This window comes from Dendrobates tinctorius, unplaced genomic scaffold (genome assembly GCF_039654945.1).
Source record: "Dendrobates tinctorius isolate UK_male_01 unplaced genomic scaffold, ASM3965494v1 ptg000034l, whole genome shotgun sequence".
NCBI classification, from domain to species: Eukaryota; Metazoa; Chordata; class Amphibia; order Anura; family Dendrobatidae; genus Dendrobates; species Dendrobates tinctorius.
In genome coordinates, this window is record NW_027361702.1 from 23,718,637 (window position 1) to 23,742,502 (window position 23,866).

Below are 23,866 nucleotides of genomic sequence, written 5' to 3' on the forward strand. Positions count from 1 at the left end.
CAGTAATACAGGCCACAACTACAGTCCTGTCCATTCCCTTACATATACACACGTGAGACAAAAAGGGATAACAAAAAGCAACTTACATACAAAAACACTCACCAAGGGTAGCAAAATATAAAGGGAAGGATTGGAAGGTACAAACCAAATGGGAATAGGATAATGGAGAAAGCATACACCCAAAAACAGCAATCTCCAGAGGCAATGTCACGGATCCATATTTGGATTTGTGGCAGCTCTGGTTCTGTCAGGCCCTCCCTCTCCCCTATTCCATCTGCGTTGTGATGCTGTGTTGTTTGGTGACCGACCAATCGTTGGGTCATGTCACACTGGGCCAGTCACTCCGTGACATTATCACCAGCCGTCACATTTTTTTTCTGGTGAGTCATGGCCCAAATGCAGGCTTTTGTCCAAGTGCTTCAGATCCTCTCTGATGAGCTTAAGGTGCTGCATGGTGAGGTGGCGCAGCAGCTGCAGAAGTTGGTGGGGTTCTGGTCCTCGGCTCATGTACAGGCTCAACCAAAACCCAAGATATCTCTCCCTGACAGGTTCAGGTTCTTTTTGGTTTTTAAGGAGGCCTGCAAGCTATACTTCAGGCTCCACCTTCGTTCATCAAGGAGTGAGGAACAATGGGTGGGAATCATTGTTTCCCTTCTTAAGGGTGATCCCCAATCCTGGGCCTTCTCCCTGCTGACCGGTTCTCCATCTCTACGGTCAGTGGATGAGTTTTTTTGCGGCTCTGGTGTATGGTGATCCTGATGGTGTCTCCCTGGTGGAATCCCGACTCCGTAAAATCAAGCAGGGGGGCCGGCCGACTGAGGAGTACTGCTCAGAGTTCAGGAGGTGGGCCACTGACACACAGTGGAATTACCCTGCCCTAAGGAGCCATTTTATGCAGGGTCTGTCCCCAAGGTTGCAGGATACTCTTGTGCAATATGCCACCCCCAGGTCGTTGGAGGACGCCATGTCCCTGGCCATCCGGGTGGACAGACGCTTGAGGGAGAGACATACACCAAATGTGCCCCCTGTAGTCCTTGCTAGGGAGGAGGACACACCGGAGAATGCGGACGAACCCATGCCGGTGGGAGGAGTTGGTTCCCAAACGGGGTTGCCTGAGGTTCGCCGTGGAGTGGGGGCATGTTTTTACTGTGGGCAGACTGGTCATTTTATTGCTTGCCCAGCATGTGTCAAAGTACCTGCACCATCTAAAAAGTCGCGTTCCCCTGGTCTCGTAGAGGGAGGCGACCAGGGTGTGTATATTTCCTCCATTTTCTTGTCTCAGTGTACTTTACCTGCTGAGGTGGTTGTTGGTGGGGTAACTGAGAATATTCCAGTGCTTGTGGACAGTGGAGTGGGAGGGAGTCAATTTGATGGATACTCATTTTGTCCAGACCCATGGCTTGATGAGTAGGATGCTAACGAGACCCCTAAGAGTCCAGGCCATTGACTCTGTCCCACTCAGACAGGGGAGGGTTACCCAAGTCGTAGACAATATACATCTGCTTATAGGGGCTTGTCATGAAGAGTCCCTGTCGTACTACGTCTTGGAGGGCATGCCAACTTCCATGGTCTTAGGACTCCCTTGGTTGAAAAAACACAACCCGGTCATAGATTGGCGGTCCAGGGAAGTAGTCAGCTGGGGTCAGTCGTGTAAGGACTGCTGCCCGGGAACTACAATCTCTGCAGTCCTTCCACAACCTACCCCTTCTTCTCCGGTGGGGGCAGCAGAGGTGCTGCCAGAGTAGGGGAAAGACTCTATCCTCACTACAAGCTAACCCTGTGTGTCAGAGCCCTCTTAGGAAGAGGGGTCAGGGGAGAGTGGTGGTTCCCTCTGTGCATAGTGGGGGTGTGAATTTGGGGACACAGGGGGATGCCTCTGTGTCGGTTCTGTAAAGAGTTCACCATCTTGTGGCAGGCACGTGTGGAAATAAACGTTCAGGTCCAGACCTGTGTGTGAACGAGTATGTATGTGTGTCCACCAAGAACATCAGGTGGCAGAGTGGTACTGGGACCTGGAGTTCTAGGGTAATCGGGCCGTATCAGTTGTCGGCCATTCTTAGCCCAGGGACTTACTAGTTGGAATTATCCCAGTAATGCCGGTACACAACTCATTTCACAGGTCGGCGCGCTGGAGGTTTGTGGCGCCTCCGGAGCCTATGTTGTTGTCATCTCCATCGTACTGCATTCGCTGTAGACCTGAGGTTCAGGTGACTGCAGAGGTGAACTCATCATATGTCACTTTCTGGTGAGGTCCGGTGTTGAGGGTCCAGAGGCCCCTCATTGAAAGAAGGGTACTGTCACAATCCATATTTGGATTTGTAAAAAGCGGCGTGAAAGTGCAATGAGGACTGCGCTTGCTTCTGGTGGAGTACAAAGTTCTTTATTTAGCCAACGCGTTTCCTGAGCCTACTGGCTCACTTCATCAGGGCAGATTACATTGCTCAGGAAACGCGTTGGCTAAATAAAGAACTTTGTACTCCACCAGAAGCAAGCGCAGTCCTCATTGCACTTTCACGCCGCTTTTTGCAAATTTGTCCTAGGACCCTGTGCAGACTTGCTGCTGCTTCTCATGCGTTTATGGGTGTTGTGACTTCTTCACAACCCCAATAGGTGAGCACCTTCCTTTTTTCTCTGTTAATGTGTTTTTTGATACGGATTTTACACAGTGGATGCGCCCTGTATTTTTCCTTTCAATATTTGGATTTGTGGCAGCTTTGGTTCCTCTGGGTTTAAAACTTTTTTCCTTTCAGGCCATTGGGGGTTAATGTCAGTTTTTTCCCCCGCTGGCCTGCTGGTGTAATTGCATTGCTGCTAAGTTTGCTGATGTTTGGTGACCACTCCCACATCCTTTAAAAGGTCACCTGATGCATCAGCTGACTGTTGGTGATACAGGTCCTTTCTGGAGACCAACCTAGCAGGAGCAGCTCTCTGGTGTCTACCACGTTTGGTGTTAAGAGTCCTGTTTGCTGGTGATATCTGCGGTGTGGAGGTTTGCAGCGGTGCATATAAGCTAAGTGCTGTATCTTTGTTACCTTGTCCCTTCGGTGTCTGTTCCCCTCCCCCTGTGTTTCTTATCAGTAGTGGCTAGGCTAGAGTCCTATGCCGGCCAGTGCACTAGTGAGGGCAGTTTAAGGTGACTGTAATGATACTGTACGATATGACATAAGGTTCCCTGAGTATTACACTGCAGATGAGATTTTTGCCTGTCAGTAGCTGCGACCCCCCTTCTTCCCCCACAGCTCACACACATTGCAGCTCTGTGCCTGCATCTGTAACAGGACACCAGACACTTCCTGTGCCAATCTTCCCCCCTCCACAGCTAAGGAATGTTAATTAGCAGTGGAAAGACTTTCCTTTGTTTGAAGCAACATGTGCTGGTTACAAGTATGGGAAATATTAAAGAGGCTGGATCACGAAAACCATACGAGTCAGAGAGATGAAAACCACATATTGGTAACATGCACCGATCGGACTTCACTACGGTGGTTCTTGCCAAGTTCTAGCGCCGACAGAATCCGAGAAATGGATTTCCCCTGAACAGTGTAAAATAATTAGTCCATGTTTGGTCCTGAATTAATGCCAGCGATGAGCTGGAAAAGGTGATACTATGTGCGTGTCTATATGAGGTACCCTCTGCTAATTATGGCTATTGGAAGTTTTCAGAACCAGATTCTAAGGGGGAGGACCATAACCAGACGGCCCCTTTTGCGATGTCACTAGCCCAAAGCTATAAGGCACTGTCCCCTAAACCTTCAGCCATTCGAGTTGGAGATTCCATGCCAAAAGGAACTCAGATGAGTGGAAACGTTTGGCTCCGCCTTCTCCCCACATGGTTAGCCTAAGACCATCTAAGCACATGTAAGTGTTAATTTCTGCTTTTAAACCCGTTTATTTTATATTTGCATTGTACATATCTAATGTCTCAACTTTGTAAGATCTTTTATCTCTGTAATCACTGCCCACCTTTTGGGGAATAAATTATAACTTTATTAGTCTGTCTTCAGGCTCTCAGACGAATTTACGTGCCTTTAAGATAATTATGCTACTGAATCGAGTTGGCTTCGAACCCTACTATTAAGTTTATAAATTAATAAGAGAAAATCTGGAGCTGGTGGCGTCGAAGTGTGATCTGGGTCCCAGGTACTGCTGACTGACGGAAAGGGATTTTATAAGCTAATTGGGTGGCTGCGGCCAGAGCATTTTATAATTCCCTCACTGTAGCGTGCCAGGTGGCCAGACCTCATTGAAGCAGCCAGCCGGTGACCAATTATCCCAGGTGTAGTTCCCTGACTGACCTGAGGGTAAGGGGGGCGCTGGAGAGCTGCGAGTTCCAAAGTGGAACTGAAAAGTTTCGAGAAGTATTGTGGGCAGTGGTGGGACAACCAAAATAAACCCCCCTGCAGTAAATTGTTAGGGCAAGACTAGCTTGCTGTTTTTTTTATCACATTGTGGCAGCGGAGGGATAACTAAGATAAGCCCCCCTGTGCATGTGATAGCCGTGTTGGCAGTACGTCGTGTCCCCCCGTCCATGACATACCGGTGTCAGCAGCGGGATCATGACAGTGACAGTTTAGGGACTAGATATCCTGACGTCGGCAGGAGGAAGGACCTGCATAGGGTGTTAGGTGAGATCAGGAACAGGCTCAGGTTGGAACTCAGGAGGTGACCATCCCTGATTCCCTAATGTCAGGCCCTCCCTGTCCCCTATTCCATCAGCGTTGTGTTGTGGTGTTGTTTGGTGACTGACCAATCGTTGAGTTGTGTCACACTGGGCCAGTCACTCCGTGACAGGCAACTACAAACTCAAACTTCAGCACACCAACTCCAGTAAGCAAGAAAGCAAAACTTTCACAGACAGGGATAACAAGGTCTGGCCTGGTTTTATAGAGAGAGAAAACGAGCAGGTCAGGAGCAGCTGTGAGATGGGGCTGCATGTCTCTAACCAGTATAGAATAAGTTGTTAAGCTCTTCAACGCCGCACCGGAACAATATGCTGCGAGGGCACACAGGGAGGGTAAGATGTTTTTTTTAAATGCTTTTCTCATGGGGGTCTGTTATGATTGGTTCACCGAGGAGGAAAACAAGACCAAGCTAAACTACAGAAAACCAGAGAGGTTAGTAACTAAGTGGATTGCAGACCCCTGATCCTATCCACACAACTAGCAGTAGCCGTGGAGCGTGCCTACGATGATTCTAGATGCATCGACACAGCCGGAGAACTAAATAAGCCTAAAGCAAGAAAAGGGGAAATCTAAACTGCCCCAGAGCAGACCCCAAAGGAATACACAGCCCCCAAACATATATTGTTGGTGAGACAAGATGAAAACAGAAACACAGGTAGGAAAATAGGCTGAGCAAACGATGGAGACCACACTAACTAGAAAGGACAGGAAAGGAAAGACACTGTCTGCAATCACGCAAAAAACCCTGCAAAAATGTCCAACACTTCTGATAGCAAAAACTCTGAAGTCACTAGACTTCTCCCACTATATCAGCACTCTGGCATATTCTGAAAGCAGAGCAAAAAGAGGCCAATCTAATATGGGACAAAAAACAAACTGACACAAACAGTAACATAAGGATGGAAATTCAGCACAGCCCCAGCCGGGGCTGGCTGACCACACAAGACTGAATAGACAAAACCAAATCAAATGTGAACAATAGCAAAGAACACTTAGCTTGAGCATGCAGGGACTGAACTGGAAACTAAGACCTCAGGAGGCAGGAAAATCACCAGCAGGGATAGAGGGAGTCGGCTGTCTTAAATCCAGTCAGAGACTCCAGATGTCCAATCGTCGTCCTCATTATCAGGTGGCAGGCATCTGTCAATTAGATCAGCTCCATTACCTCCTGTAACCACCAGAGGGAGCCCGGAAAGAGAACTTGCGACTCCTCTGTCAATACAACCAGCTCTACAACCTTCACTAGCAACCAGAGGCAAGCCAGAAAGTGAATTCACAACAGGGGTCATGTATACAAGGATAGGCATGAGGAACCATGCATATAAAGATTGGGATGAGGAGCCATGCATACCAGGAAAGGGATGAGGAGCAATGCAGACAAGGACGGGGATAAGGAGCCATGAAGACAAGGATGGGGATAAGGACCTATGCAGACAAGGATGGCAATAAGAAGCCGTGCAGAAAAGGATGGGGATGAGGAGCCATGCAGACAAGTATGGGGATGAAGGGGTCATGCAGACAAGGATGGAGATAAGGAGCCACGCAGACAAGGATGGAGATAAGGAGCCACGCAGACAAAGATGGGAATAAGGAGCCACGCATACAAAGATGGGAATAAGGAGCCACGCAGACAAAGATGGGAATAAGGAGCCACGCAGACAAGGATGGGAATGAGGAGCCACACAGACAAGGATGGAGATGAGGAGCCACGCAGAGGATAGGGATGACGAGCCATGCATACCAAGATAGGAATGACCAGGATAGGGATGAAGAGCCATGCATAACAGGATAGGGATGAGGAGCCATGCATATCAAGATAGGGATCAGGGGACAATGCATACCCAGTTTTCACTCGAGTCAATACGTTTTCTCGCTTTTCGGTGCAAAATTAGGTGCCTCGGTTTATACACAAGTATACATGCTATATACACTGCTCAAAAAAATAAAGGGAACACTTAAATATCAGAATATACCTCCAAGTGAATCAAACTTCTGTGAAATCAAACTATCCACTTAGGAAGCAACACTGACTGACAATCAGTTTCACATGCTGTTGTGCAAATGGAATAGACAACAGATGGAAATTATTGGCAATTAACAAGACACACTCAATTAAGGAGTGGTTCTGCAGGTGGGGACCACAGACCACATCTCAGTACTTAGTGTTGGCTGTGCTTTCACACTCATGGTAGCATGAGACGGACTCTACAACCCACACAAGAGGCTCAGATAGTGCAGCTCATCCAGGTTGGCACGTCAATGCGAGCTGTGGCTAGAAGGTTTGCTGTGTCTGTTAGTGTAGTGTCCAGTGGCCGGAGTAGCTACCAGGAGATGTGAAGGGCCGTAGGAGGATAACAACCCAGCAGCATGACCGTTACCTTTGCCTTTGTGCAAGGAGGAACAGGAGCACTGCCAGAGCCCTGCAAAATGACCTCCAGCAGGCCACAAATGTGCTTGTGTCTGCACAAACGGTTACAGTAGAAACCGACTCAATGAGGATGGTACAGTATGAGGGCCCGAAGTCCACAGATGGGGATTGTGCTCACAGCCCAACACCATTCAGGATGCTTGGCATTTACCACAGAACACCAGGATTGGCAAATTCGCCACTGGCGCCCTGTGGTCTTCACAGATGAAAGCAGGTTCACACTGAGCACATGTGACAGACTTGACAGTCTGGAGAGCGATCTGCTGCCTGCAACATCCTTCAACATGACCAGTTTGGCAGTGGGTTAGTAATGGTGTGGGGTGGCATTTCTTTGGAGGGCCGCACAGCCCTCCATGTGCTCGCCAGAGGTAACCTGACTGCCATTAGGTGCTGAAATGAGATACTCAGACCCCTTGTGAGACCATATGCTGGTGCAGTTGGCCTTGGGTTCCTCCTATTGCAGGACAATGCCAGACCTTATGTGGCTGGAATGTGTCAGCAGTTCCTGCAAGATGAAGGCATTGAAGATATGGACAGGCCCGCCCGTTCCCCAGACCTGAATCCGATTGAGCACGGCTGGGACATCATGTCTCGCTCCATCCACCAATAATAAATAAATAATCTTTATATAGCGCTAACATATTCCGCAGCGCTTTACTGTTTGCACACATTATCATCGCTGTCCCCAATGGGGCTCACAATCTAAATTCCCTATCAGTATGTCTTTGGAATGTGGGAGGAAACCGGAGTACCCGGAGGAAACCCACGCAAACACGGGGAGAACATACAAACTCCTTGCAGATGTTGTCCTTGGTGGGATTTGAACCCAGGACCCCAGCGCTGCAAGGCTGCAGTCCTAACCACTGAGCCACCGTGCCACCAATGTCAAGTTGCACCACAGACTGTCCAGGAGTTGGGAGGAGATCCCTCAGACCATTTGCAACCTCATCAGGAGCATGCCCAGGGGTTGTAGGGAGGTCATACAGGCACATGGAGGCCACACACACTACTGAGCCTCATTTTGACTTGTTTTAAGGACATTACATTCCACTCTAATTTTGTGGGTGACTCCAAATCCAGGCCTCCATTGGTTAATAAATTTAAAGGCAAAGTATTATGTGTCCAGGATGCAGCGGCCTTCACTAAATCTAATGTATTAATACAAAGCGTGTCTACTAAGCAGTTTATCCATTACTCCCCTATACTTTAGTCTATGCTCAAACTTTCCTGCAATCGATGAATGATGAAGGTCTAACTACGTGTCACACTCATGGTACAACTAGTCAGGGACAGTGTGACTGACAGGTGTCCAGAGGGACCTGATATAGACAGTAATAGTACAGTGGTACAGTACTCACAGTATAACCGGGCAGGAGTGTGGCTTTAGAGAAAGGACTTAGATACCCGCTGTTTACATTGGAAACCAGCGTCGCTGATTGCTGGTCTCTCGCTGCCACACGCAGCGATGCGCGCTGGCCAGCGGGAGACCAACGATCAAAAAACGGCCCAGGACGATGGAGCGCGACAGGGGGGCCAGTAGCTGATCCATGTCACAAAATCAGCGATCTCGCTGGCGAGATCGCTGTGTGTGACGGGGCCTTTACATTCTATGGGATAGTGGGGAAGAGATAGAAGGTCGGGGGTGCAGCAGCTCTGGTGGTTTTGAGGCGGCAGAATGGTTATTGCAGGCTGTAAGCTTTCCTGAAAAGATGGGTTTTCAGGTTCCGTTTGAAGGATCCGAGGGTGGTGGATAATCAGACGTGTTGAGGAATGGAATTCCAGAGGATAGGGGATATTCAGGAGAAATCTTGGAGGTGGTTGTGTGAGGAACGAATGTGTGGAGGAGAGTAGGAGGATCGAAGATTAAGTGAGGGAAGATATTGGGAGATTAGTTCAAAGATATAGGGAGGGGACAGGTTGTGGATGGCTTTGTAGGTCAGTGTTAGTAGTTTGAACTGGATTCGTTGGTGAATTGGGAGCCAGTGGAGGGATTTGCAAAGGGGAGAAACAGGGGAGTAGTGAGGAGAGAGGTGGATTAGTCGGGCAGCAGAGTTGAGGACAGACTGGAGTGGTCCAAGAGAGATAGAAGGAAGGCCACAGAGGAGAGTGTTGCAGTAGTCAAGGCGGGAGATAATGAGGGCATGTACAACAGTTTTAGTAGATTGAGAGCTGAGGAAGGGACGGATTCTGGAAATATTTTTGAGTTGGAGGCGACAGGAGGTGGCAAGAGTTTGGACGTGTGGTTTGAAGGACAGGGTGGAGTCGAGAGTTACTCCGAGGCAGCGGATTTCGGGTGCCGGAGAAAGCATGATGCTGTTTACCATAATAGATAGACCGAATACGGAAGATACATGAGACGGAGGAAAGATAATGAGTTCAGTTTTGTCTACATTGAGTTATAGGAAGCGAGAGGTGAAAAAGTAGGATATGGCTGATAGACATTCTGGGATTCTGGACAGCAGAGAGGTGACATCTGGGCCAGAGAGGTAGATCTGAGTGTCGTCCGCATACAGGTGGTACTGGAAGCCATGGGACTTTATGAATTGTCCTAGGCCAAGAGTATAGATGGAAAAAAGTAGGGGCCCCAGGACAGAGCCTTGGAGGACTCCAACGGAGAGAGGGCGGGATGAGGAGGCAGTGTGGGAGTGGGAACCGCCGAATGTGCGGTCAGAAAGGTATGAGGCAATCCAGGACAGGGCAAGGTCTTTGATGCCAAGGGAAGAAAGAATCTGTAGCAGTAGGCAGTGGTCGACTGTGTCAAAGGCAGAGGACAGGTGAGAAGGAGGAGGATGGAGAACTGTCTGTTAGCTTTGGCTGTGAGTAAGTCATTAGTAATTTTGGTCGTATAAAGAAGAGAAAGGGATAGGCCACAAAAGGGGATCACCTCAAGGCATGGACTAGCATAAAATCAATTCATTTTTATTGAACACAGATAGACAAGCACAAAACACTGCTATGGAGTGATTTCTAATCATTACTATGGGTATTATCATATAGGGCCCCTAGGCTATGTGCCCACGTTGCGTGTTAAAACACACACTGAAAACCAGACTCCTTCCCAGAAATCGCGTGTTTTTTTCCGCGTGATTTCACCGCGATTCTGTTCGCGATTTTGCCGCGATTTTCCAAGCGATTTGAAGCATCGCTTGGAAAGTGATTGACAGGTTGGTCACACTCATCAAACATAGTGTTTGACAAGTGTGACCAGCTTTTTACTATTGAGGCCGCCTATGCGGCATCAATAGTAAAAGATAAAATGTTAAAAATGATAAAAAAATAAAAAATCGGGGTATATTTACCTTCTGACGTCCCGCGCTGCCATCCCGGGCCTCAGCGTTCCCAGTAATGCCTTGCGAGACCTGTGATGACGTTGGTCTCGCGTTACTATAGCGATCTCGCGAGTCCGCTAGAGTCACGCGAGACTACGTCATCACAGGACCTTGCCGCAAGGCATTACTGGGAACGCTTAGGCCGGGAATGCAGCGCGGGACGTCGGAAGGTAAATATACCCCGATTTTTTATTCTTTTTTTTTACAGGGGTATGGTACCCAGGGCCTGGAGGACAGTCTCCTCTCCTCCACACCGTGGGTACCAACCACACATGAGACGCTTAACTTCCCGCATGGTGGGCATAGCCACATGCGGGAAGTAAGCGGTTCTCATGCATTCCTATGGGTGCGGAATTGCGGCAATTCTTTGCGATTCCGCACAAAAGAATGACCATGCTGCGATTTTTTTCCGCGATGCGATTCCGCCATGGAAAAAAGCGCAGCATTAGCACAGCATGTGCGGAATGCCATAGGAATGCATGGGGTGCGTTCTGTACACAATTTTTAAACGTTTTCGCAGCGTTTTCGCGCCGAAAATCGCGGCAAAAATGCTTAAAAATCGCATCGTGGGCACACAGCCTTAATCAATTTTCTATGTGCTTATATTTATTCAGAAAACAAACTGTTTTTTGTATGGGCACTGAATGTACCTTATACACTCAATATTTAAAGGTATGCTTTTTTAAAGGGGGCAGCACGGTGGCTCAGTGGTTGCAGCGCTGTGGTCCTGGGTTCGAATCCCACCAAGGACAACATCTGCAAGGAGTTTGTATGTTCTCCCCGTGTTTGCGTGGGTTTCCTCCCACACTTCAAAGACATACTGATAGGGAATTTAGATTGTGAGCCCCCATCGGGGACAGTGATGAAAATGTGTGCAAACTATAAAGCGCTGCGGAATATGTTAGCGCTATATAAAAATAAAGATTATTATATTATTATTATTATTATTATATGATCTTAGGGTTTCTATTTAGGCCTGTTTCACATTTCCATATTTTGATGGCCGGCTAAATCCGCCAGAGGCGTTAAATACGGATCCGTCTCCGTCGTGTGGCAAACGTATGGCACCGGATCCGTGTATTTGACGTATCCATTGGAGTCGGCATGCAGGGAAAAGTTAAAAGGAACCTCGGTCAAGAGAGAGAGAGTTTTTTTCTGCCGCCAGAGCGGGATTTACGGTTAATTTTCTCGCAAGGAAATACTTCCGGGCATGCTCAGTGTAAAAGTGCGGATCTGTGCAGACAAAAAAAAGTTTCATTGTCCGTCCACACAAGTCAGAGGACGCCAAAATTTTGGCGGATCCATCAAAAAACGGATCCAACGGATGATCAAAATCCACCGCTAATGCAAGTCAATGGGAAAAAAAACGAATCCGTAAAAAAAAAAAATGGCGGATCCGTTTTTTTTGCAAAACGGCGGATTTTGACTGATGGAAACAAACGGAAAAGTGAAACAGGCCTTAAGTTACCATATTGTGGAATAATTGCTTCAGGCAGTTGGCTTTATTATAAGCCTTGTATTGTCTGCATATATGTTACATGTGTGACTATTTTAATGTGTTTTTATATGTTTTGTGCTTGTCTATCTGTGTTCAATAAAAATGAATTGATTTTATGCTAGTCCATGCCTCTAGGTGATCCCCTTTTGTGGCCTATCCCTTTCTCTTCTTTATACTACTACGTTGTTTGTATAGGCCGTGGTTGGATCCCTTCAGATCAAATCTGTGGTGCCCCCTCTTTTGATTTTGTTTAGTAATTTTGGTCAGGGCAGTTTCAGTGGGGTGTTGGGGGCAGAAGCCAGACTGGAGGATGACAAGGAGGGAGTTAGATGAGAGGTGGGAGGAAAGTTGAGCATGGACATGCTGTTCAAGGAGTTTGGAAGCAAACGGGAGCAGTGATATGGGGCGATAGCTGGGCATAGCAGTTGGGTCAAGGTTTGATTTTTTGAGGATGGGTGTTATGGTGGCATGTTTGAAGGCAGAGGAGAAGGTACCAGAAGATAGGGATAGGTTGAAGACATTGGTTAGGGCTGGAATGATCATGTTAGTGAGGTTGGGAAGCAGGTGGGAAGGGATGGGGTCAAGTGCACAGGTGGTGAGGTGTGAATTGAAAAGGAGATGAGTAAGCTCTCCTTCGGAGATGTCGCAAAGGGAGGTTATTAGGGAAGGGCAGAGGTCTGGTATGTGGAGTGGTTGGGGTGGTGGAACAATAAAGGTTTGCCTTGTTAGGTCGATCTTGTTTTTAAAGTAAGTGGCAAAGTCCTCAGCAGAGATGAGGGGAGTTGGAGGTAGCAGTGGTGGGCGGAGGAGAGAGTTAAATGTGCTGAACATTTGTTTTGGGTTGTGGGATAGTGAAGATACAAGGTTTGTGAAATAGGTCTGTTTCGCAGAGGTGAGGGCTGATTTAAAGGCAAGTGTAGCTTGTTTGAAAGCAGTGAAGTCGTCTTGTAGGCGTTTTTCTTTCAACGCCGCTCTGCGACCCTGGATGCTTGTCGAAGCTTTTTGGTGAGTTTGTTGTGCCAGGGTTGCCTATTGATTTGTCGCACTTTGCTGCTGAGTCTATGGCTGATGTGAGGGTGGCGTTGTAGAAAGCAGTGGCACTGTCCGTGTCGTGGAGTGAAGATATGGAGGACAGAGGTAGAAGAGAGTCAGTCGGTGAATGTCTAGGTGTGCGAGGTTTCTGCAAGGATGTGCTAGTGGCTGGACATGGGGGGCAGGTGAGAAGGACAAGGATGAGAAGATGAGTAGATGGTGGTCAGACAGGGGGAAGGGAGAGATTGTGAGATTGGGTGGGGAACAGAGGCGGGTGAAGATGAGGTCTAATGTATGTCCATCTGTGTGGGTGGCTGTGGAGGACCAATCAGTAAGTCCAAAGGATGAGGTAAGTGACACGAGTTTGGAAGCTGCTGGCTGGTGGGTGTCAATGGGGATGTTGAAGTTCCCCATGATGATGATGGTGGGGATGTCAGCAGAGAGAAAGTTGTGGAGCAAGGTGGAGAATTGGTCGATGAAGGCAGTGGCTGAGCCCGGTGGTCGGTATATGACAGCCATTTGGAGATTTGAGGGAGAGTAGATACGGACAGAGTGAACCTCGAAAGAAGGGAGGATAAGGGAGGGTGGGGGGTGGATAGGGTTGAAGGAGCAGTTTTTAGAAAGGAGGAAACGCACTCCTCCACCTTGTCTGTTGCCAGGGCGAGGAGTGTGGGTAAAGTGGAGGCCACCATAACTCAGTGCGGTCGGGGAGGCAGTGTCAGGGGGTGTCAGCCAGGTCTTAGTGAGGGCCAGGAAGGAAAGGTTGCGGGAGGTAAAGAGGTTGTGGATCATGTGGAGCTTGTTGCAGATGGAGCGAGCGTTCCAAAGTGCTCCAGAGAGAGGGTGCGGGAGGGTGGGGGTCAGTGGCACAGGTTTTAAGTGTGAGTGATTGCGGTAGTTTCTCTTAGTGTGAGAAAGATAGGGATGAGGATTATTGGGATGTATGAGGCGGGGGGGGCAGGATTGGGGGATATGTCACCAGCAGTGCTAAGAAGCAGAGAAAGGGAAAGCAAGTGGGTGAGGGAGAGTGATAGTCTTGCATTGTATTTTAGTAGGAGAGGTCTGAGGTTAAGGAGTATGTCTGCAGATGAAGTGAGTTGGGGGGGGTAAGAGAGAGGGGGAGATAGTTATTTGGTTCAAGGGTGCAGAAGTTTGGGGATAGCGAAGGAGAGTGAAGATTAGTGTAGCAAAAACGGTGATGGCAAATATGAGCATTGTTAAAGAGTAGGATAAGAAAAGAAAGGCAAATAAAATTAGAAAGTAATGGTTATTCTTACCTTCCTACCTATATACCAGGAGGGGGGACATATATACCAGAATGGGGGACATATATACCAGGAAGGAGCCCAATAGGTGGGATATTACTACATAATTGGGGAGGGGGTGCCGCTTGTATGTCCTCATATGATTTAAAAGGCTACAAGGGCCCATGTACACTCACTGGCCACTTTATTAGGTACACCTGTCCAACTGTGTGTTAAGACTTAATTTCTAATCAGCCAATCACATGGCGGCAACTCAGTGCATTTAGGCATGTAGACATGGTCAAGACAATCTCCTGCAGTTCAAACCGAGCATCAGTATGGGGAAGAAAGGTGATTTGAGTGCCTTTGAACGTGGCATGATTGTTGGTGCCAGAAGGGCTGGTCTGAGTATTTCAGAAACTGCTAATCTACTGGGATTTTCACGCACAACCATCTCTAGGGTTTACAGAGAATGGTCCGAAAAAGAAAAAAAATCCAGTGAGCGGCAGTTCTGTGGCCGGAAATGCCTTGTTGATGCCAGAGGTCAGAGGAGAATGGGCATACTGGTTCGAGCTGATAGAAAGGCAACAGTGACTCAAATTGCCACCCGTTACAACCAAGGTAGGCAGAAGAGCATCTCTGAACGCACAGTGCGTCGAACTTTGAGGCAGATGGGCTACAGCAGCAGAAGACCACACTGGGTACCACTCCTCTCAGCTAAGAACAGGCATCTGATGGCTACTTTCAGCAGGATAATGCGCCATGTCATAAAGCTCGAATCATCTCAGATTGGTTTCTTGAACATGACAATGAGTTCACTGTACTCAAATGGCCTCCTCAGTCACCAGATATCAATCCAATAGAGCATCTTTGGGATGTGGTGGAACGGGAGATTCGCATCAGGGATGTGCAGCCGACAAATCTGCGCCAACTGTGTGATGCCATCATGTCAATATGGTCCAAAATCTCTAAGGAATGCTTCCAGCACCTTGTTGAATCTCTGCCACGAAGAATTGAGGCAGTTCTGAAGGCAAAAGGGGGTCCAACCCGTTACTAGCATGGTGTACCTAATAAAGTGGCCAGTGAGTGTATATGACCATTATGTGAGGTGGGGGGGTTAAATCCAAATCTTGCACCAGGGCCCATCGGAATCTAGTTACGCCACTGCCGGCAAGATATTATGTAACAACGAAATAAATCCACATTTATAATTTATTTTGTATAAACTTTTTTTCTTTTTATTTAATATGCATAAAGAAGATATCGTACAGTAACTGAATGTAACAAGGTTGCAGTGAATGCATGTTTATGGCTCCGTTTGGGGTCTGGTAATTTTACCCGTCCTCATCCAAAATTACACTTCATTCTTTTTTATTATGAGAGGCCTCCAGATTAACGAGGATTGTGATTGGACTTCACATTGTCCCCCTACATTCAGAGTCACACACTCCGTAATGCAGTATGAAAGATATATCAGGTACCATCACTGCATATGGAGGAAAACATGTGACTGGTTCACCGCTTAATTGTCCACAGTCGACCTTCAGTCCTACTCTAAAAGTTCCTTAGTCTTTGATGCTAGCTGCTTGTCTATTTCTGCCAATACGTCATCTGCCATCTGCTGGATCTGTAACAACATGATAGAATAGGAGGACTACAGTCAGCAAAGGTACAATAGCTGACGACTGATAAGAAAGAAGCACTTTATACAACAAGGACTTTTTTCTGTTTTTTTTTATAGAAAATACATTTTATTACATATATACAGTACCGTAAAACGTTTGGATACACTGGTTCACGTAATGGTTTTCCTTGTTCATATTGGAATATGCACATTGCAGATTCAAACTGAAGGCAGCAAATCCTCAAATTAGCACATATGAAAACAAGGAGTAAAGAAACGTGTAAAACAAACCCGAGTATTTGTTACACCTTAGATTACTCGAAGTGCCCACCTTTTACTCTTGTGGCATATTTACACTCCCTTGACATTTTCTCAAGCAGATTGTCACCTGGAATGCTTCCAATGAACAGGGTGATAAAACACTCCGGGATCGCCTTTGCTGGGGTCAAAGACTACGTGGGTTTAGCATGAAACTCAGGTGCACGGCCGGGATCCAGACATAACTGACGCTGGGTCAGGTTTATTTCAAGTGAAAGCAAACCATACAGGAAATAAAACATAAAACAAATCCTTGCCTGTCCGGCACTAACTAAACAGGGTCCGTACTAACTACCAACTGGTGGGCTTCTCCCAGCCAGCCAAACCAGCGTTACCGTAAGCACAGCTTTCTCTCACAAGTGTTGCTCACACAGACATGCTCTCTGTGTTCCCCAGGCTGAGCAACTAACACCCCACCTTGCATCCTTTTATATCCGCTTCCCATTACTCATTAGTCACCAGGTGCGATACTGACCAGACTAGGCCACATAGGAAAGCTATCTGGACGAGATATACCTGCCCTCATCCACTATTCCCCCATGATTCTCACATATCCCCCCCCCCCTCTGCTCAGACCACTCCGGTCGAGCAATGACATCCGCCAAACAGTGCACTCGGGACAGGGCATCCGCATTCCCCATCTGTACCCCTGGGCGGTGCTCCACCGTAAAAGTGTAGGCCTGCAGGGCAAGGAACCACCGGGTCACACGGCTATTCCGTTCCTTGCGTAAGTGCATCCACTTGAGAGGGGCATGGTCAGTGATCAGCCTGAACTTTCTGCCCACCAGGTAATATTTGAGGGACTCTATAGCCCACTTAATGGCTAGGCAATCTTTTTCTACTTCATAGAAAAAGGAAAGTCCAGCTCAAGGAGTAAAATCCAGAATTTTCTTTATTTATTCCATTAAAATACAAGCATGGCTGCTATAGTCATCCCTGCGGTTTTTACCCTGACATGGGATAGCTGCACAGAGAGTGCCGGTATACGCTCTTAGACTCAGAATAACCCCAAAGAGCTAACACAGCAAGATATCAAGAAAGTGCACAGGTGCACATAATTACTTATTTAAAATAGACACAGAGAAGAAGAAAAAAAAAAAACAGGAATGTATCCACAAAAGGCAAAAACACAAATATAAGTGAAGTATTCATAACATTAAATTAATATATCACGTCAACAATAAAACAACAAAAAATCTTTATATGAATGTGATTAATAATAAAACATAAACTCTTTCCTCAAATTCATACCCATAGGCGTTCGTGTATCAAGAAGGTAAATCCAAAATGCCTCCCTGTCTCTTAGTAATTTTTGTGTATTTCCACCTCTGGTTCTTTTTTTAATTTGTTCTATAGCATAAATTTTAATGAAAGAAAGATCCCTATTGTAAACAGACACAAAATGCCTCGATACATTGGATATGTTGCGGGTTGTGGGCTGAACAATGTCATACAGGTGCTCCCGAATTCTGTCCTTTAATCTACGAATGGTCGAACCCACATATTTTAAGTTACATTGTGTACATTCCACAATATAAACAACAAAGTTTGAATTACAGTTCAAAAAATGTTTTTTTTATATTCTTTGTTGTTTGAGGAATCAAAAAAGGAAAGGGTTTTGAATGAAAAGGTGCAAGTTTTACAGGGAGACTGACCACATCTGTGGTAGCCCATCACCGATAACCAATTCTTATTTTTGTTTGTACTGTATAGACTAGGAGATAAAAAATTCCCCAGAGTTGAGGCTCTCCTAGAAACAATCCTGATCCCATTTTTTAGTAGCTTGTCCATAACATCGTCATTACGGAGTAAATGTAAATTATTATTAATTATTTTACTGATTTCTTTGAAGTATGGACTATAGGTAAGAACCAGTGGGGGACTATCATTCTGTTGAGTTCTATTTTTATGATGACATTTCGGTTTGAGTAATGTTTCCCTTGTTTTGTTATTTCCGATATTAGCTGCTCTATTTATTGTCCAATTTGGATAGCCACGTTTATTTAAATGATTTTTTATAGAAAAAAACTCCCTGTCAAAAGATGAAGTTTCACTGCAATTTCTCTTTACTCTAATTAATTCACCCAAGGAATCGCCTTAATTGTGTGAGCGGGGTGGAAGGAATGTGCATGCAAGATTGTATTGCCAGCAACCTCTTTGCGATATGTGGAGGAGGAAATGCACTGTTGCGGTATCCCAATTAAACGAAGATCTAAAAAACAAATTGTAGACCTATCAAAACTATGTGTGAATTTCAAATTAAATTGATTAACAATAATGTAATCAATAAAAAGAGGAATGAGGCAGATGTCACCCTTCCATATGATGAGCAGATCGTCTATGTATCTTATATACCATTCAATGTTTCCAAGAAAGGATTATTTACATCAAAAATAAACAGCTCCTCCCACCATGCCATCACCAAGTTAGCGACCGAAGGGGAGAACTTGGCCCCCATCGGCACACCACTCTTCTGTAGATAGAATTTCTCATTGTATAAGAAGTAATTGTAGGACAGCAAAAATTGTAACACCGCAACAATGTAGTGCTGTAGTTCCTCACAATATGAACTATATTTGCATAGATGATAACGTACTGCTGACCAGGGCCGCCATCAGGGCATGACAGCCCTTACAAGTGTATGGGGCCCCAGTGATTAGGGGGGGCCCGCCCGGCGCCCGAGCACACTGGCAGCCCGAGCTCTGTCTGCTGTGTGCGCACAGGACCTGTGATGAGGTCACAAGATGGGAGGAGTCCGGTGTCACATGATCAGGGCCCTGGACGTATTCAGGACTCTGCTGTTCTTGTTGTCGTGTACTGCTGGATGAGGTAAAGTTTCTGTGCGGGGACCCTGGTGATTAGGGGGGCCCGGTGCCCGCCCGGCGCCTGAGAACAATGGCAGCCCGGTCCACGCTCGGCCCCCCTACATTTTGCTCAGGCTCCTCCAGCTCCATCTGCTGTGTGCGCAAAGGACCTGTGATGAGGTCACAGGAGGGGTGGAGTCAGGGGTCACATGATCAGGGGCCTCATGTCTGCAGGACTCTGCTGTGCTGGTTGTCATGGTGTACTGCTGGATGAGGTAAAGTTTCTGTGTGGGTTCAGGAGGGGTTTACAGGGTGAATGTAGCAGAGCTGTGTGTGCGAGGTGTACGGAGCGGAGCCGTGTGTGTACGAGGAGTACGGAGCGGAGCCGTACGTGTACGAGGTGTACGGAGCGGAGCCGCGCGTGTACGAGGTGTACGGAGCGGAGCCGCGCGTGTACGAGGTGTACGGAGCGGAGCCGCGCGTGTACGAGGTGTACGGAGCGGAGCCGCGCGTGTACGAGGTGTACGGAGCGGAGCCGCGCGTGTACGAGGTGTACGGAGAGGAGCCGCGCGTGTACGAGGTGTACGGAGCGGAGCCGCGCGTGTACGAGGTGTACGGAGCGGAGCCGCGCGTGTACGAGGTGTACGGAGCGGAGCCGCGCGTGTACGAGGTGTACGGAGCGGAGCCGCGCGTGTACGAGGTGTACGGAGCGGAGCCGCGCGTGTACGAGGTGTACGGAGCGGAGCCGCATGTGTACGAGGTGTACGGAGAGGAGCCGCGCGAGTACGAGGAGTACGGAGAGGAGCCGCGCGTGTACGAGGAGTACGGAGAGGAGCCGCGCGTGTACGAGGAGTACGGAGAGGAGCCGCGCGTGTACGAGGAGTACGGAGAGGAGCCGTGTGTACGAGATGTACGGAGCGGAGCCGTGTGTACGAGGAGTACGGAGCGGAGCCGTGTGTACGAGGTGTACGGAGCGGAGCCGTGTGTACGAGGAGTACGGAGCGGAGCCGTGTGTACGAGGTGTACGGAGCGGAGCCGTGTGTACGAGGAGTACGGAGCGGAGCCGTGTGTACAAGGAGTACGGAGCGGAGCCGTGTGTATGAGTTGTGCGGAGAGGAGCCGTGCGTGTACGACGAGTACGGAGAAGAGCCGAGCGTGTACGACGTGTAAGGAGAGGAGCCGTGTGTGTACGAGGAGTAAGGAGCGGAGCCGTGTGTACGAGATGTACGGAGCGGAGCCGTGTGTACGAGGAGTACGGAGCGGAGCCGTGTGTATGAGTTGTGCGGAGAGGAGCCGTGCGTGTACGACGAGTACGGAGAGGAGCCATGCGTGTACGAGGTGTACGGAGCGGAGCCGTGTGTACGAGGTGTACGGAGCGGAGCATCGCATGTGTACGAGGTGAGCGGAGAGGAGCCGTGCGTGTACGAAGAGTACGGAGCAGAGCTGTGTGTGTACGAGGTGTACGGAGCGGAGCCGTGTCTGTACGAGGTGTACGGAGCGGAGCCGTGTGTACGAGGTCACGGTGTACGGAGCGGAGCCGCGTGTGTGCGAGGTGTACGGAGCGGAGCCGTGTGTACGAGGTGTACAGAGCCGCTTGTGCATTTTGGCATTGGGGGGCCCATTAGAAAGTTGTTATGCAACGTCGGCGGCGGGCGCTTATGGCCGTGTGAAGGGGATAAGGGAAACCGCGCTTCAGATAGGAGTTCTGCAGCAGCTGCGATATGACTGCGGCTCTCATGCTGGGAGAGCAAGGCTCTGTGGGGCAGCGGTTCCGACCAGCTCAATAAACCTGTCTCCCCCTGAGGGGCTGCAGTGCCATTGTGGGGTTGGGAGCCTTAGGGTACATCCCCGTGTTGTACCCCACAGGGGCAGACTCCCACCCACCTGCCCTATATTCTCTGCTGCAGAGCCGGCTTCTTCCCACTTACCCTACTGTTTCAGGTTGCCCTATGTGCATGAGATGTCATCTTCTAGGGGTCTTTCACTTGTCCCCAGATGACTCCCAATACAGTAAATAAAGCCCCCCAGTCCTCTCCCTCCCCTGCACTAGCTGAAGGGTTCAGAGTCAGACATAGGGGAGGGGGTAATATTATCTAGTCTTTTCTTACCTCAGGGATTTTTTGGGGTCACCTTTTGACAACTCTTATAAAGTCACCTGCTCTATTCTCACAATGTGCAAGGCAGCGGAGAAGTCTGCAGTGTAAAATTGACTGGGGGCTTTATAGTCCCACTGGTTCTCAGTCCACTCTGTGCCATTTTTAGGGTCAGGGCTCTTTTGCAGGGTTTTGACAGAACAGATTTTTGATGGTAATGTAACATAAAACGCAGTCCTGGGACCATTAGATACTTATAAATATGCATTTCTATTCCTCCAGGAAATGTGTGAGGAAATACAAATGAGTGGGAGATTCCCACTCAAATGTGCATTTTAAAATCCACAGTGTGTCACTTGTATGTGACAAGATCCACACGTGCCACATGATTTTGTTGAGGAAAGTCCACATTGAATGTGCTGCTCGTGCGCTTACTCTTAGGGCTGACCCTCACTACAGGTCTAGTGCTGAACATTGGGGATTTTCCAGTTCCCCTATGTCAATGTCATTCAGGTAAATTGATCTGATTGGCAGTTCACTATCAGATCTGTAGCAGTGGGGACATATTAGTCAGGGACATGGCAGCCCCTCCATTCTCATCTTGTCATCTTTGACTGCTGGGACCTCGGATACCAGTGTCAGTGCTGATCACTGGCGATTTGTTAGCACAGTCCGTGTCTACAGAAGCATGTCTGGTCTGAAGTGCTGATATCTGCGATCTCATGTTTTGGGGTGCACATACACCTTACATAGCTGGCAGCCAAAAGCCCTTTTCTGAGAAGTTGGGGTCCTAAAGCCATGTTTGAATGGAGCATGAGGGATTTTGTGTGACCATCACCCATAGGCTGTGCCAGCGCGCCACGTGGTGGGACCAGGCTGGGAGCAGAAGATGGTGACCGTGGACGGCAGAGGGATGGTGGATGGCGAGGCGCAGACGGTAGGCACTGGCAGACCAGTCACGAGGCGGCGAGCGAGCAGGGTGAGTAGACTGTCTGTCTCTGACTCTCTCCGATGTCTCCGTCTCCGGTGGCATGGTGGCGGTGCTCAAAGAGCCATGACGGGAGAGGGAACAGAATCTGGGGGTCTCATGGGGGGTACAATTACATTGACTTAATATGTGACCAACCTAATATAAGGTACTGCCTTTGCCACCTTGCTGGAGTATGTTAGAGTTAGATGGGCACTGACTCAGTATCATCTGGTCATTGTCTGAAGATGGATGCACAATAATGGTTAAAAAAAGTTACCAAATGTTTAATAGGTTAGAGTAGAGTAGGGCCCTGTCAATAGAGTCTACCTTGTCATGGTGGCAGGCTTAAAAAATCTTTTGGTCAAAACTAAAGCTGATGGCTATGTATGTGATATGGTGTTGATGTGAGATTGGTGAGGGTGTGGTGTAGAAGTGAAGTTTTTCCAAGAAAGGGCGGAGGGATTTTGGAAGGTTCGCATGGTGGAGGAGGAGCTAGGGTGGAGGCGGAGCTGGGGGTGGAGCCTGGGCGGAGTCTCAAGGGGGGCCCCATAAATTTTGCCAGTATGGGGCCCCGAAATTCCTAGTGGCAGCCCTGCTGCTGACATTGCAATATTGCGGGGAATGCACATGTATAGCGAAACTACGTCACATGTAAGCCATGTCCAATTAGTGTGCCAAGAAACATTGTGAAAAATGCCTAAGACATCTTATGTATCTCTTACAAACCCTGTGTACATATTTTTTTTTTTTTTTTTTTGGCATTATGGACTCTTTGATTGATCCCAGGTGCAGGTGTTTCAATCTGTTAATAAATCGATGGATACTCCACCAGATATATTGAACCTCATGCTTGAAGTAGAAAAAACGTCACTAAATGAAACTAGAACATGGTGGGATAAAACGACACTGCAAAATTATATCCAGCGGAATATCATTCCTCGTGGTCTAAGGATCAAAAAAATACCCACCACTGTGTTTAATGACGACTTCACTGAAGCTTGGAACACTATTTTATACAACTGCTCGCTGCAATTAATCGTGAAATATGAGAGCCAGGAGTTGATTCAAATACAAGCAGATCTGAATAAAAATCTCTTATCCTTGAAGTCCACTATGTCTGCGGACACATATGAAAATTTCCAAAAGGATTTAAAAGCAAAAATGCTTTCCTTGGAGGATTCTATAGTGGAATTCAAAAAGAAAAAATTCAACAGAGATTTGTTTGACTATTCAAATAACCAAGTTTATGAATGGGGAAGGTGGGAAAGACCTACACAGTCTCCTAAATCCATCTTAAAGAAACACACTCGCACTTTCTCAAATGCCTCTCGTCAGAATCAAGTTACGTTCTCCTCTTCTGATTTGGAATCATCAGACACATCCGTGGATCCACCATGCGATTTCTCAAGGATAATCGCACTAATGTGAACAAGTCTCAGTCTAATTACTATAGGAAGCCTCGCAGACTTAATGCCGCTCCAAAAAACGGACAAGGGGGGGGGGGGGGGGGCAGGAAACACAATTGACACTCCAGCCTTTCTAAAGGATCGATTGAGGAGTTCCCAAAAAATGAATCACTAGATGCTGTCAACCTTTCATTATTTTCTTTGTCTCCATCTGAAGTCAAAGAGGTCTGAATTTTGTTCCAACCAATTTAAATCTGGATGTTTTTTCAACATTGAAAGATATTAATAAATTTATAAGAGATCTCACTATCAAGAGACATTTTTTTTCGGACAGTGACTCTCAGGATGCATATTTGATTCCTTTGGACAACCAATTTTTGGGAAAGAAATTTTTGGAGCAAACTTGTCTGCTGAGTCTATCTGATATGGAGACGCCTA

General features: G+C 47.6%; 1 protein-coding gene across 5 annotated transcripts in view; it reads right to left on the reverse strand.

Moving 5' to 3' along the window:
• Window positions 1–23,866, reverse strand: part of MRRF (mitochondrial ribosome recycling factor) — a 115,931-nt gene that overhangs the window by 46,856 nt on the left and 45,209 nt on the right. For 4 of the 5 annotated variants that reach the window (XM_073573156.1, XM_073573155.1, XM_073573153.1 and 1 more), the window contains exon 7: window positions 15,418–15,840. The exons of the other annotated variant lie outside the window; for it this stretch is intronic. In XM_073573156.1, the coding sequence (XP_073429257.1) occupies window positions 15,763–15,840 (78 nt within the window). In that variant the 3' untranslated portion in view covers window positions 15,418–15,762. Of the gene's footprint in view, window positions 1–15,417; window positions 15,841–23,866 lie in introns of those variants that run through there. 5 annotated transcript variants of the gene reach the window in all.